Here is a 15,209-nt window from a genome sequence, read left to right on the forward strand (position 1 = left end):
ACATCTTTACTAATTCTGCAGAAATGTGGTTTAAAGCGGTATCCAAATCCATTGGATGTAGTGATCACAATATAGTAGCCATATCTAGGAAACCAAAGTTCCACATGCTGGGCCTAATATCGTGTATAAGAGATCATACAATAAGTTTTGAAGTGATTCCTATGTTGTTGATGTGAAGAATATTTGTTGGTTCGTGGTGTGTAATGAGGAGCAAACAGACACTGCACTTGACTCGTTTATGAAATTGCTTATTCCAGTTACTAATAAGCATGCACCCATTAAGAAAATGACTGTAAAAACTGTTAAATCCCCATGGATTGATGAGGAATAGAAGGTTGAGAGGGATGAGGCAAAAGGAATGGCAAATAAATTTGGCTGCACCACCGATTGGCAAACGTGTTGCAAATTTAAGAAATCATGTGACTAAATAGAATATAAATTACGCTATGAAACAAAGATAAATAACATGAATATTGATAGTAAAAAGCTTTGGCGCACATTAAAATGAAATTTTGGGGGAAAAAGCCAACTCCGCTCATTTAAATCAGATGCATCGTTCATCACAAAACCGAATGATATTACTGACACTACACATCCAAGTATATCTGACCAAATGATGAAAGACTAGCATTGTAATTTTGAATTCCTTAAAGTGAGTGTGGTGAGGTGAAATAATTATTGTTTTCGATCAACAATTCCAAGCCACCGGGGTCTGACAACTCGAATGGAAAATATATGAGGATTATAAGCGGATGACATTGGCACTCATATTTGCCAAATTTTAAATTTAAGCCTAATAGAAAGTGTGTGCATCCAAGCCTGCAGGGAAGCAAAAGTAATTCCGCTACCAAAGACTAGCAAAGTCCCCTTTTACTGGCTCAAGTGGCTGACCAATCAGCCTGTTACCAACCCTGAGTAAACTTTTGGAAAAAATTGTTTGACCAGGTACAATGCTATTTTACAGTAAATAATTTGACAAGGGGAACTGAATATGCATTCAACTGAAATGTGTCCTCCATATTTAACCCAACCCCTCTGAATCAGAAATGTGTGGGGGGGCTGCCATAATTGACATTATCTTCTTCAGCACCCAAGGAATAGTGGATTAAAGCCTTGCTCAGGGGCAGAACAACAGCTTTTTTTACCTCGTCAGCTCGGGGATTCAATCCAGCAACCTTTCAATTACTGGCCCAATGCTCTATAACCACTAGACTACCAGACTTTCAGCAAGTTTATAGGAAAGGACATTCAACAAGCACAGCACTTACACAAATGACTGATTGGCTGAGAAAAATGAATAATAAAATGCTTGTGGGTGCAGTTTTGTAAGACTTCGGTGCGTTTTTTACGTGATCGGTCATAGTCTGCTGCTGGAAAAACGTATGTGTTATGGCTTTACACCCCCTGCTATATTGTGGATAAAGAGTTACCTGTCTAACAGAGCACAGAGGGTGTTCTTTAATGGAAGCTTTTCCAACATAATCCAGGAAGAATCAAGAATTCCCCAGGGCAGCTGTCTAGGCCCCCTACTTTTTTCAATCTTTACTAGCGACATGCCACTGACTTTGAGCAAAGCCAGTGTGTCTATGTACAGTGGGGCAAAAAAGTATTTAGTCAGCCACCAATTGTGCAAGTTCTCCCACTTAAAAAGATGAGAGAGGCCTGTCATTTTCATCATAGGTACACTTCAACTATGACAGACAAAATGGGAAAAAAAATCGAGAAAATTACATTGTAGGATTTTTAAGGAATTTATTTGCAAATTATGGTGGAAAATAAGTATTTGGTCAATAACAAAAGTTTATCTCAATACTTTGTTATATACCCTATATACCCTAAGTCTTCACAAGGTTTTCACACACTGTTGCTGGTATTTTGGCCCATTCCTCCATGCAGATCTCCTCTAGAGCAGTGATGTTTTGGGGCTGTTGCTGGGCAACACGGACTTTCAACTCCCTCCAAAGATTTTCTATGGGGTTGAGATCTGGAGACTGGCTAGGCCACTCCAGGACCTTGAAATGCTTCTTACAAAGCCACTCCTTCGTTGCCCGGGTGGTGTGTTTGGGATCATTGTCATGCTGAAAGACCCAGCCACGTTTCATCTTCAATGCCCTTGCTGATTGGAAGGAGGTTTTCACTCAAAATCTCACGATACATGGCCCCATACATTCTTTCCTTTAAACGGATCAGTCGTCCTGGTCCCTTTGCAGAAACACAGCCCCAAAGCATGATGTTTCCACCCCCATGCTTCACAGTAGGTATGGTGTTCTTTGGATGCAACTCAGCATTCTTTGTCCTCCAAACACGACGAGTTCAGGTTTTACCAAAAAGTTATATTTTGGTTTCATCTGACCATATGACATTCTCCCAATCTTCTTCTGGATCATCCAAATGCTCTCTAGCAAACTTCAGACGGGCCTGGACATGTACTGGCTTAAGCAGGGGGACACATCTGGCACGTAGTGTGTTACTGATGGTAGGCTTTGTTACTTTGGTCCCAGCTCTCTGCAGGTCATTCACTTGGTCCCCCCGTGTGGTTCTGGGATTTTTGCTCACCGTTCTTGTGATCATTTTGACCCCACGGGGTGAGATCTTGCGTGGAGCCCCAGATCGAGGGTGATTACCAGTGGTCTTGTATGTCTTCCATTTCCTAATAATTGCTCCCACAGTTGATTTATTCAAACCAAGCTGCGCACCTATTGCAGATTCAGTCTTCCCAGCCTGGTGCAGGTCTACAATTTTGTTTCTGGTGTCCTTTGACAGCTCTTTGGTCTTGGCCATAGTGGAGTTTGGAGTGTGACTGTTTGAGGTTGTGGACAGGTGTCTTTTATACTGATAACAAGTTCAAACATGTGCCAATAATACAGGTAACGAGTCTAGGACAGAGGAGCCTCTTAAAGAAGAAATTACAGGTCTGTTAGAGCCAGAAATCTTGCTTGTTTGTAGGTGACCAAATACTTATTTTCCACAATAATTTTAATATAAATTCATTAAAAATCCTACAATGTGATTTTTTTCTCATTTTGTCTGTCATAGTTGAAGTGTACCTATGATGAAAATTACTTTTTAAGTGGGAGAACTTGCACAATTGGTGGCTGACTAAATACTTTTTTGCCCCACTGTATGTAGATGACTCAACACTGTACATGTCAGCTACGACAGCGACTGAAAGGACTGCAACACTTAACAAAGAGCTCCAGTTATTTCCAGAGTGGGTTGCAAAGGAATAAGTTAGTCCTACATATTTCTATAACTAAAAGCAAATAATTTACTAAACCCTAAACTTCAACTAAACCTTGTAATAAATCATTTGGAAACTGAGCAAGTGGACGTGACTAAACTGCTTGGAGTAACCTTGGATTGTAAACTGCCGTATCCAAAACATATTGACACAAGGGTAGCTAAAACGGGTAGAAGTCTGTCCCATAATGAAGTCTGTCCCATAGCTCTACCTTCTTAACAGCACTACTGTTCAGTCGTGTGGTCAGGTGCCACAAAGAGACTGACTTCAGTAATACTTGCATGTTGAATGCACCAATCTGTCTGTTTGAACTACTGGCGTACAGCTCGAACATTCCATGCATACCCTACAAGCCATTCCACAAGCGGTCTCTTCACAGTCCCCAAGTCCAGAACAGACAATGGGAGGCACACAGTACTAGATAGAGCCATGACTACATGGAACTCTATTCCACATCAAGTGACTGTCGTAAAACAGATTTAAAAAACACCTTATGGAACAGCGGGGACTGTGAAGCAACACAAACATACTCTTTATACACACGCATACACCTTTATTTTTGTACTGTACAGGAAGTTTACATACAGTTGAAGTCGGAAGTTCACATACACCTTAGCCAAATACATTCAAACTCAATATTTCACAATTCCTGACATTTAATCCTAGTAAAAATTCCCTGTCTTGGGTCAGTTAGGATCACCACTTTATTTTAAGAATTTGAAATGTCAGAATAATAGGAGAGAGAGAATGATTTATTTCAGCTTTTATTTCTTTCATCACATTCCCAGTGGGTCAGAAGTTTACATACACTCAATTAGTATTTACTAGCATTGCCTTTAAATTGTTTAACTTGGGTCAAATGTTTCGGGTAGCATTCCACAAGCTTCCCACCATAACTTGGCTGAATTTTGTCCCTCCTCCTGACAGAGCTGGTGTAACTGAGTCAGGTTTGTAGGCCTCCTTGCTCGCACATGCTTTTTCAGTTCTGCCCACAAATTTTCCGTAGGATTGAGGTCAGGGCTTTGTGATGGCCACTCCAATACCTTCTATGCCTTGGAATACAAACCTAAAACACAAGGCCAAATCTATACTGGAGTTGCTAACCAACAAGATAGTGAAAGTTCCTGAGTGGCAGAGTTACAGTTTTGATATAAATCTACTTAAATCTATGGCAAGACCTGAAATGGTTGTCTAGCAATGATCAACAACAAATTTGACAGCGCTTAAAGAATTTTGAAAAGAATAATGGGCAACATTTTGCACAATCCGAGTGTGCAAAGCTCTTAGAAACTTACCCAGAAAGTCTCATAGCTGTAATATCTGCCAAAGTTGCTTCTACAAAGTATTCACCCATGTACAAAGTATTCACCCATGGGTGTGAATACTTATGTAAATTAGATATATGTTTTTGGTTTTCAATACATTTTCTAACATTTCTAAAATCAGGTTTTCACTTTGTCATTATGGGGTATTGTGTGTAGATGGGTGAGGGAAAAAAACATGTTTAATCCATTTTGAATTCAGGCTGTAATACAACAAAATGTCAAGGGTTATGATATTTTCTGAAGGCTCTGTAACTCATGTAATCTTTTTATTATTCTGATGTTGTATTTCCAGAGGGGCTACTCAGCTAAACACGAGGTGCGTCAGTTCCACTTCACGTCCTGGCCGGAGCATGGGGTTCCCTACCACGCCACAGGCCTGCTGGCCTTCATACGGCGGGTCAAAGCATCCACTCCCCCTGATGCCGGACCCGTGGTCGTCCACTGCAGGTACCAGCCTCCAATCAACGCACACTGCAGTACACCACTTCCTGCTAGCTGTCAATACTCATGTAACCGTTACTACTTTGTTTTTAAAGCTTCGTCCCAGTGGGCAAAACTGGTTGAAATGACATAATTTTAATCAGTTTTACGTTATGAGTAGGACGCTAATATCAGCCAGTTTTACCTGCTGTGGTTGAAGCCTTGTATAGGGGAATTGCATCCATCCCTAGCCCTGATTCTATTATTTTCATGTCACCCAAAGAAAGAGAGAGCCACGAGTTGCTTTTCGACCCTTATCTGTACACTGTTATTACAATATTGTATGTGAAGGCTTGTTCTAAAGGGTCAGAGTTCAGTGAGAGTGACATGCTGTTCTCCCTGTGTCAGTGTGGGGGCGGGCCGCACAGGCTGCTACATCGTGCTGGACGTCATGCTGGACATGGCCGAGTGTGAGGGCGTGGTGGACATCTACAACTGTGTCAAAACCCTGTGCTCACGACGCATTAACATGATCCAGACAGAGGTGAATGGGCTGGTCTACAGTACATAATGATATTTCTCTCCCGCCACCCTTCCACACCTCATACTCTTTCTTTGTGATGCGGTCCTATGTTCTTTATGTTCTAACTCTCCCTGTTCTCTCTTTCTTATCTCTCTCCCTCTCGCTTTCTCTCTAACACTCCCCCCCCCGTCCTCTGTACCATTCCTCACCCACTTTCTTTGTGATATCATCCTATGTTCTTCATGTTCTTACTCTCTCTGTTCTCTCTCTCCCCTCTCTCTCTCTCTTCTTTCTCTATCCATACCCTGCTCCCTCCCCCCTTTCTCTCTATCTGAAGGAGCAGTACATATTCATCCATGATGCCATCCTGGAGGCTTGTCTGTGTGGAGAGACGGCCATTTTGGTGAATGAGTTTGCCCTCACCTACAAAGACATGCTGAGGGTGGACTCTCAGAGCAACTCCTCCCAGCTACGAGAAGAGTTCCAGGTCAGTCACACACCGGAATGGAATAATACACCTTCTGTTTCGTTGTGAAATACTATTTGTTTTCAGTGACTTCTCAGAAAAGGTTAAGACAAAACAACACAACCCCAACCTAGAATACTAAATTGAAGCACTGTTGGATATTATGACTTTGTTGCTGGTGGACTGGTGGGGATCAGACAGAAGTTGTGTCTGACCTGAAGTCAGTTGATGTAACGATGCTGGATGGTTCAGAAGCCCAGCACATTGTAGCAGAAAACAGGACAATTTAGACTGATTTAAAACAGCACTCTTGTGGAAAAATACAGTCAATCACTAAGTGGCACAAGCTCTTAAAAGTCAACAGATGGTGTAGAGAGAAAGAAGTTACAATGCGGAAGAGCTGACAAAAAGGTGCGTGTGTGCACATCAGAACCAAGGTGAAAATAGTTGTATTTTGTAGTTTATTTGAAAATACCAACTTTTCAAATATTCAAGGTTATCAAATATATTTTATATAGAGTTTAAACTAAAAGTCAACTATTTTCCTTGATATTCAAATTACAGGTCTCAGAAAAACAATTTAAGTATTTTGATATGTTTCAGAAAACCAAATAATATTTGAAGATATGAATATGAAGAGATGAAGATATGCAAGTTATTTAAAAACTAAACATATATATTTGATTGCAAACATTTGATGAAGACTGAAACACTTTTACAACTGTACAACTTCAATTAAAGGCAGCATCTCAAATAGCTGCCTGTCCCTGTAACGGCTCTCTTCTATCTCCTCCTCTGACGAAGAGGTAGAACAAGGATCGGACCAAAATGCAGCGTGATGATGATTTATGATAGATTTTAATGAAGGAAAAACTATACATGCAGAAACTACAAAAATAATGAAATGAAATAATGAAAACCGAAACAACCCTATCTGGTGCAAACACAAAGACAGGAACAATCACAGAATATGGCTGCCTAAATATGGTTCCCAATCAGAGACAACGATAATCACCTGACTCTGATTGAGAACCGCCTCAGGCAGCCATAGACTACGTAGACACCCCACAAAACCCCTAAGACAAAAACACACCACAATGACCCATGTCACACCCTGGCCTGACCAAATAAATAAAGAAAACACAAAATACTAAGACCAAGGCGTGACAGTCCCTTTTAATAGCCTGGCAACGACACACATTTCAGCAAATAAACGTGTCTAAATTAATTATTTACGAGGTTACCATGAATTACCATGAATGTTTTGAGGTTAAATGTTAGAATTGTTACGTTACATATTTCAACAAGTTTTTTATCTCCAGTAAGAAACAGCTAGGCATTGGCTGCTAACAGCTGAGAACTGCTAGCTAACTGGCAAGCAAAAAAGTTGTCAACAGACCCCCAGAAATCGTCCGATCGCCCTCTGTTGTTTTGTTTATAGAGGAATACTAAGACAAAAGAAACGTGACAGTATATAAATGAAAACAGATTAGTGCAGGAAAAACTATATATATATAATAGAATGATGGAAATTAATGCTGAAATTAAACGATTAACCATGCAAATCAGCAAAAGCGGTGTGCAGTAGACACCTGGCTCAGGTAGAAGCCTTCCTCTGATAAGCAAACTTTTGTGTTCAGTGATTTCATCAAATAAACACCTGGGATATTGATTGAAGTTTTACGGTAGTTGAATTAGTATAAATATATGATCATAAGTGCATGGTTTGGATAGGTCTTAGCCTACAGCTAGAATAAAATGCACGAGGGACATTAGAGTAGACCACTTTTGCTGCTTCAAAATGAACAAGACATATTTTCATGAGTGAGACATAAAGTAATATAGTAACTTTGATTATTACAATAGCAACATTGTTGTTACATAGGACTTTGGAAATTGCTTAATAATGGAATTGTTACAGTGAAATAAGGAACAGTCACTATTTCTCTTGTGTACAGTAGTGACAAACTCTCAGCTAATTGCTCTGCAATTAAAAAACTATTACCAAAGTATTATGTAACAACATGCTAATATCTAGGAAACCCAAAGTTCCAAAGACTGGGCCTAATATAGTCTATTATAGGTCATGCAAGACGTTTTGTAGGGATTCTTATGTTTATGATGTAAAGAATATTTGCTGGAATTTGGGGTGACTAAACTGCTTGGAGTAACCCTGGATCACTGTCATGGTCAAGACATACTGATACAACAGTAGCTAAGATGGGGAGAAGTTTGTCCATAATAAAGCGTTGATCTGCTGCCTTAACAACACTATCAACAAGGCAGGTCCTACATGCCCTAGTTTTGTCGCACCTGGACTACTGTTCAGTCGTGTGGTCAGGTGCCACAAAGGAGGACTTAGGAAAATTGCAATTGACTCAGAACAGGGCAGCACGGCTCGCCCTTAAATGTACACCAAGAGCTAACATTTATAATATGCATGTCAATCTCTCCTGGCTCAAAGTGGAGGCGAGATTTACTTCATCACTAATTATATTTGTGAGAGGTATTGACATGGTGAATGCACTGAGCTGTCTGTTTGACCAACTGGCGCACAGTTCGGACACACATGCATACCCCACAAGGGATGTCACCAGAGGTCTCCTCACGGCCCCCAAGTCCAAAACAGACCATAGGAGAAGCACAATACTACATAGAGCCATGACTACATGGAACTCTATTCCACATCAAGTAACTGATGCAAGCAGTAGAATCAGATTTTTTTTAAACGTATACAAATACACCTTATGGAACAGTAGGAACTGTGACGAGACACAGGCACAGACATGCATAAACACACACGATAACATACACACTATACACACACGTACATATGGATTTTGTGTTGTAGATATGTGGTAGTAGAGTAGTGACCTGAGGGCACACACTTAATGTGTTGTGAAATCTGTTGTGATTGTGTTGTAATGTTTTTAAAATTGTATAAACTTCCTTAATTTTGATAGACCCCATGAAATATAGAATATTTAACAGATGTTATTGCGGGTGTAGCGAAATGCTCCTGTTCCTAGCTCCAACAGGGCAATAGTATCTAACAATTCACAACAATACATAGAAATCTAAAAGTAAAAGAATGGAATTAAGAAATGTATAAATATTAGGACCAGCAATGTCAGAGTGGCATTGACTAAAATACAGTAGAATACAGTATATACATATGAAATGAATAAAACAGTATGTAAGCATTATTAAAGTGACCAGTGATTCCATGTCTATGTGCATGGGGCAGCAGCTTCTAAGGTGCATGGTTGAGTAATGGGGATCCATAACAAATACAAATATTTTGCTGCTCCGAAAGTAATTACAGTTTATTACCCAGGCACAAATGGTTGTAGTCACCTCCAAATTAACTGTGTTTTCCCACAGCAAAATTGTTCTGGGGGAACAAATAGTTACTCTACTACTTTAAAAAAAAAATTGAATTAAAGATCTCAGAAAATTAATAATTTTTTTAAGGTCTGGTGCAGGTGTATGTGCATCAGTGCATGAATGTGAGCGTATGTATGCGTGCCTGCCTGTCTTCTTGCATGTGTGTGCATATGCGAACGGCAAAACATCGATTCCAGTTTCCTCTCACTTTTATAAGTGTATGATTGTCATTCAAATCTCCCATAATTTGTGGGAAGCTGGGAATGTGATGGTCTCAGAGCACTTTATTTGATTCTGATTAGGACAGAGGAGCACCAGGTGTGTTCCCACATGCATTAATTTCCTCTCTTAGCCCTCCAAACGGTACTGTCTACTGACTCTACTATAAGAGCAGCAGCATAGATTCAAGGTTTCGCATTTCAAAGTACTGCATTTCATACTGGAATAGGCCCACACGCATCCCCCCATTTAAGTTTTAATTTTACGTGCACAAGTACAGTGAAATATTTTCTTGCAAGCGCTAAACCCAACAATACAGTCATCAACAACAATGTAATCCTAAAAATAACATAAGGTAGAACAAAATCACATGGAAAATAAGAAATAAGAAGAACACGAGAAAGTAAGCATACTATCTACAGGGTCAGTCAGTTCCAGTACCATATTAACAATGTGCAGGAATACTGGAGTGATAGAGGTAAATAATGTCACTTTAGGGGTAAGATGACTAGGCATCAGGATATATGATAAACAGAGTTGCAAGTGCATATTATGTGTGTGTGAGCAAATGATGAAGTGAGTGTTTGTACGTGTTTTGAAGTGTCGGTGTGCATGAGTGTGTAACGCCCTGTGAGTGTGTAGTGCAAAAATAAAATAAAAGGGTAAATTTAGATAATCCATGTAGCCATGTTGTTAGCTCTTTAGTTACCTATTTAGCAGTCTAATGGCTTGGGAATAGAAGCTGTTCAGGAGTCTGTTGGTATCAGACATGATGCACCGGTACCACATACAGAAGCAGAGAGAACAGTCTCTATGGCTTGGGTGGCTGGAGTCTTTAACGATTCTCTGGGCCTTCCTTTCACGCTGCATGATATAGAGGTCCTGGATGGCAGGGAGCTCTGTCCCCGTCATGTACGGGGCTGTCCACACCACCCTCTGTAGCGCCATGCGATTTAGGGTGGTGCTATTGCCATACCAAGCAGTAATCAGCCAGTCAAGATGCTCTCAATGGTGCAGCTGTATAACTTTTTGAGGATTTGACAGCCCATGTTAAACATTTTCAACCTCTGTGACTGTGACTGTGAGAGTGTGTGTGGACCATTTTAAGTCACACCGAGGAACTTGAACCTCTCGACCCGCTCCACTGCAGCTCCCCCCCATAGTCAAGGATCAACTCCTTGGTCTTACTGATGAGGGAGGTTGTTGTTCAGGCACCACACTGCCAAGTCACAGTCCTCCTCCTTGTAGGCTCTCTCATCGTCGCCGGTGATCAGGCCTACCATCGTCATGTCATCAGCAACTTGATGATGGTGTTTGAGTCGTCGGTGAACAGGGAGTACAGGAGGAGACTAAGCACACACCCCTGTGGGTCAGTGGGGCGGAGGTGATGTTGCCTACCCTCATCACCTCCGGTCAGCCCGTCAGGAAATTAAGGATGTAGTTGCGGACAGAGGTGTTCAGTCCCAGGGTCCTAAGCTTGGTGACGAGCTGCAAGGGATCAATGATGTTTAACACTAAGCTGTAGTCAATGAACAGCATACTCACATACTGTGCCTCTTATCTAGGGTTGGTGATGGCCGTGTGGAGTGCAATTGAGATTGTGTCGTCTATAGAGCTGTTGGGGTGATATCCAAATTGGAGTTGGTTTAGGGTGTCTGCGATGATGGAGTTGATGTATGCCCACAACTAGCCTCTCAAATTGAGGTCGACCGAATAATATGAATGGCCGATTAATTAGGGCCGATTTTGAAGTTTTCATAACAATCCGTAATTGGCATTTTTGGACACCGATCATGTCCGATTACATTGCACTCCATGAGGAGACTGCGTGGCAGGCTGACTACCTGTTATGCGAGTGCAGCAAGGAGCCAAGGTAAAACAATCAATCTTAACATAATCACTGGTTAACTACACATGGTTGATGATATTACTAGATTATCTAGCTTGTCCTGCGTTGCATATAATCGATGCGGTGCCTGTTAATTTATCATTGAATCACAGCCTACTTTGCCAAACGGGTGATTTAACAAGCTCATTGGCGAAAAAAGCACTGTCGTTGCACCAATGTGTACCTAACCATAAACATCAATGCCATTCTTAAAATCAATACACAAGTATATACTTTTAAACCTGCATATTTAGTTAATATTGCCTGCTAACATTCATTTATTTTAACGAGGGAAATTGTGTCACTTTTCTTGCGTTCTGTGGAACAGAGTCAGGGTATATGCAGCAGTTTGGGCTGCCTGGCTCATTGCGAACTGTATGAAGACTATTTCTTCCTAACAAAGTCAGCCAACTTCGACAAACGGGGGATGATTTCACAAAAGCGCATTTGCGGAAAAAAAAGCACAATCGTTGCATAAATGTACCTAACCACAAACATCAATGCCTTTCTTAAAATCAATACACAGAAGTATATATTTTTTAACCTGCATAGTTAGTTAAAAGAAATTCATGTTAGCAGGCTATATTAAACTAGGGAAATTGTTACTTCTCTCGCATTCATTGCACGCAGAGTCAGGGTATATGCAACAGTTTTGGCCGCCTGGCTCGTTGCGAACTAATTTGCCAGAATTTTACGTAATTATGACATAACATTGTGCAATGTAACAGCAATATTTAGACTTATTGATGCCACCCGTTAAATAAAATACGTAAACGGTTCCATATTTCACTGAAAGAATAAACGTTTTGTTTTCGAAATGATAGTTTCCGGATTTGACCATATTAATAACCTAAGGCTCGTATTTCTGTGTGTTATTATATTACAATTAAGTCTATGATTTGATAGAGCAGTCTGACTGAGCGGTGGTAGGCAGCAGCAGGCTCGTAACATTCATTCAAACAGCACTTTACTGCATTTCCCAGCAGCTCTTCGCAATGCTTCAAGCATTGCGCTGTTTATGACTTCAAGCCTATCAACTCCCGAGATTAGGCTGTCAATACTAAAGTACCTATTAGGACATCCAATAGTCAAAGGTATATGAAATACAAATGGTATAGAGAGAAATCGTCCTATAATAAATAACTACAACCTAAAACTTCTTACCTGGGAATATTGAAGACTCATGTTAAAAGGAACCACCAGCTTTCATATGTTCTCATGTTCTGAGCAAGGAACTTAAACGTTAGCTGTTTTACATGGCACTTTTACTTTCTTCTCCAACACTTTGTTTTGGCATTATTTAAACCAAATTGAACATGTTTCATTATTTATTGGAGACTAAATTGATTTTGATGTATTAAGTTAAAATCAAAGTGTTCATTGTTTATTCAGTATTGTTGTAATTGTCATTATTACAAAATATATATATATATATATATATATATATATATATATATATATACATGACATCACAATCAGAACGGCATCTGTAATCAGATGACATCTGTACAGATGAGTGCTACAGGGTGTCATGTAAATATCTTCCCAGCTTGAAATAGTTCCAAATCGTTCTGATTGTGATGTCATGTTGTAAACATTTTCACAACATGTTCCCAGTCAATAATTGCATGAGTGTCTGTGTAGATGGCTGAGCTCGTTTCTCTCACATCCCTTTGCCCTGGATTTATCTAGCTAACTAGCATAATTAGCTGTAAACTGGTTGAGATGGCTTGTTCTCAGAGGTGTGCAGTTTTAACTGTTTGTATAACTAGCTAACTAACAAATATATGCACTGTCAATCGAAAACGTAGCGCCCAAGTCATTGCATTCGCAAAAAAATCTCTCCTCACATTAACCCTCAGCACTTCGACGCACAAGTCCGGGTATTTATATGCTGACCTCATGCCTCAACAAGCTTCTGATTGGTGAGAGTCAATACTCCTGGCCACCATTGATTGGCAAATGTGTAAAGCAAATGCTTGTTCCCACAGAACAGCTTTTCAAGTGAGGGTGTGAGAGAAACATCCGCAGGAGCTCAGCCATCCACCTAGAGATGCACGTGCAATAATTGAGCTGGGAACATTTTCACGCTGGGAGAAATTTTTACATGACACAGGGCAGTAGTCATTGTTGCGTGAAGCCATAGAGTTCTTGGGAACAGGAATGACGATGGTCATTAAAACGTGTGGATTACAGACTAGAACAAGGAGAAGTTGAAAATTACCATGAATATGCCTGCCAGCTCTGAGTACGCGTCCTGGAATACCATCGGACCCCGCGGCCTTGCGGGGGTTTACATGATTAAATACCTTACTCACGTCGGCCTCGGGAATGCGAGATCACCCGGTCCTCTGCGTCGGTGATGGCCCTCACACCTGGCACACTTGAACTGTTTACTGTGTTTTTCCTTATACAATCCAAATCAATTATGCCACTTTCATTACTTGACGATTTATTACTTAGGCTGGGGAGGAAATGTGGTCTTTGATTACAGGTTGTTAGTTCTTTCCTAAGTTAGATGGTCATGTGAATCCCTTTTGATCCTGAAATTCACCCAACTGACATTCCTTCTGAAAGGATCCATGCAATGTATGCCAAGTGCAACCTCAATAAAACCTCTACCTATATTTTGCTCATGCCGTATCTATCACAAAGCCCAGATAGAGCCAATACCAGCCAGTATCACTAAGATCAGCATTTCCCAGATCTATTATTGATGTAGTGCATTAATGATCCAACTATTATGTTCATATTGTTTTATGTCATTAGGGTGGAATGCTTGTTAATGTTCCTCAAAGGGAATAGGTGCAAAATATTCAGTTTTACGTTTGTTTTCCCAAAGGTTCATAACATTTGTGTTCATTATGCATGAGGCTGGCCTAATTTTTCCAATTTGTTTTTGAACTCTGACTATTTCAGAGTGCTGTTAAGCTATTTAAAGATGCTTCTAACTGGTATTGACAAAGAATAATGAGTGGCCAATCTGTCACTGGTATTGACAGAGAATAATGAGTGGCCAATCTGCCATTAGCACGCTGTTTCTCCACCCCCACTTCCTCCCCTTCTCTCTGTCCACCTCCATCAATTCCCTCCTTTCCCTCTTTTATTCTTCATCACCTATTTTTATTTCTGGTACTTCATCACACCTCTCCTCACCAATCTCATAAATTCTCCCTCCATTAAATCTTTATATCCATCCCTCCCACCCCTCTTTTCTTCCTCCCCTCCATCTTCCCTCCCTTTCCACCTCCCCTTCCTCCTCCAGACGTTGAACTCGGTCACCCCTCACCTGGACGTGGAGGAGTGCAGCATCGCCCTGCTCCCCAGGAACCGGGAGAAGAACCGCAGCATGGACGTGCTGCCGCCCGACCGTGCCCTGGCATTCCTGGTCACCACTGAGGGCGAGAGCAACAACTACATCAACGCGGCACTCACTGACAGCTTCCACCAGCCCGCCGCCTTCATCGTCACCCCTCACCCACTCCCCGGCACCACCGCCGACTTCTGGAGGTTGGTGTTCGACTACGGCTGCACCTCGGTGGTCATGCTCAACCAGCTCAACCAGTCCAACTCTGCCAGGGTGAGCTATCTTTTTTTGTATTTATGTATATTAAGGTATACTGTTTGCATGTAATATATACAGTGCCTTGCGAAAGTATTCGGCCCCCTTGAACTTTGCGACCTTTTGCCACATTTCAGGCTTCAAACATAAAGATATAAAACTGTATTTTTTGTGAAGA

At 40.9% G+C, this 15,209-nt stretch overlaps 1 protein-coding gene across 2 annotated transcripts in view; it reads left to right on the forward strand.

Annotated features, from left to right (window-relative positions):
* The window catches only part of ptprub (protein tyrosine phosphatase receptor type Ub), a 375,002-nt gene that overhangs the window by 336,288 nt on the left and 23,505 nt on the right, over positions 1-15,209 (forward strand). For both annotated transcript variants that reach the window (XM_065011362.1, XM_065011367.1), the window contains exons 22-25: positions 4,859-5,013; positions 5,395-5,530; positions 5,847-5,996; positions 14,735-15,049. In XM_065011362.1, coding sequence (XP_064867434.1) covers positions 4,859-5,013; positions 5,395-5,530; positions 5,847-5,996; positions 14,735-15,049 — 756 coding nt within the window. The remainder of the gene's footprint in view (positions 1-4,858; positions 5,014-5,394; positions 5,531-5,846; positions 5,997-14,734; positions 15,050-15,209) is intronic.

This window comes from Oncorhynchus nerka, linkage group LG3 (genome assembly GCF_034236695.1).
Source record: "Oncorhynchus nerka isolate Pitt River linkage group LG3, Oner_Uvic_2.0, whole genome shotgun sequence".
Lineage (NCBI taxonomy): Eukaryota > Metazoa > Chordata > Actinopteri > Salmoniformes > Salmonidae > Oncorhynchus > Oncorhynchus nerka.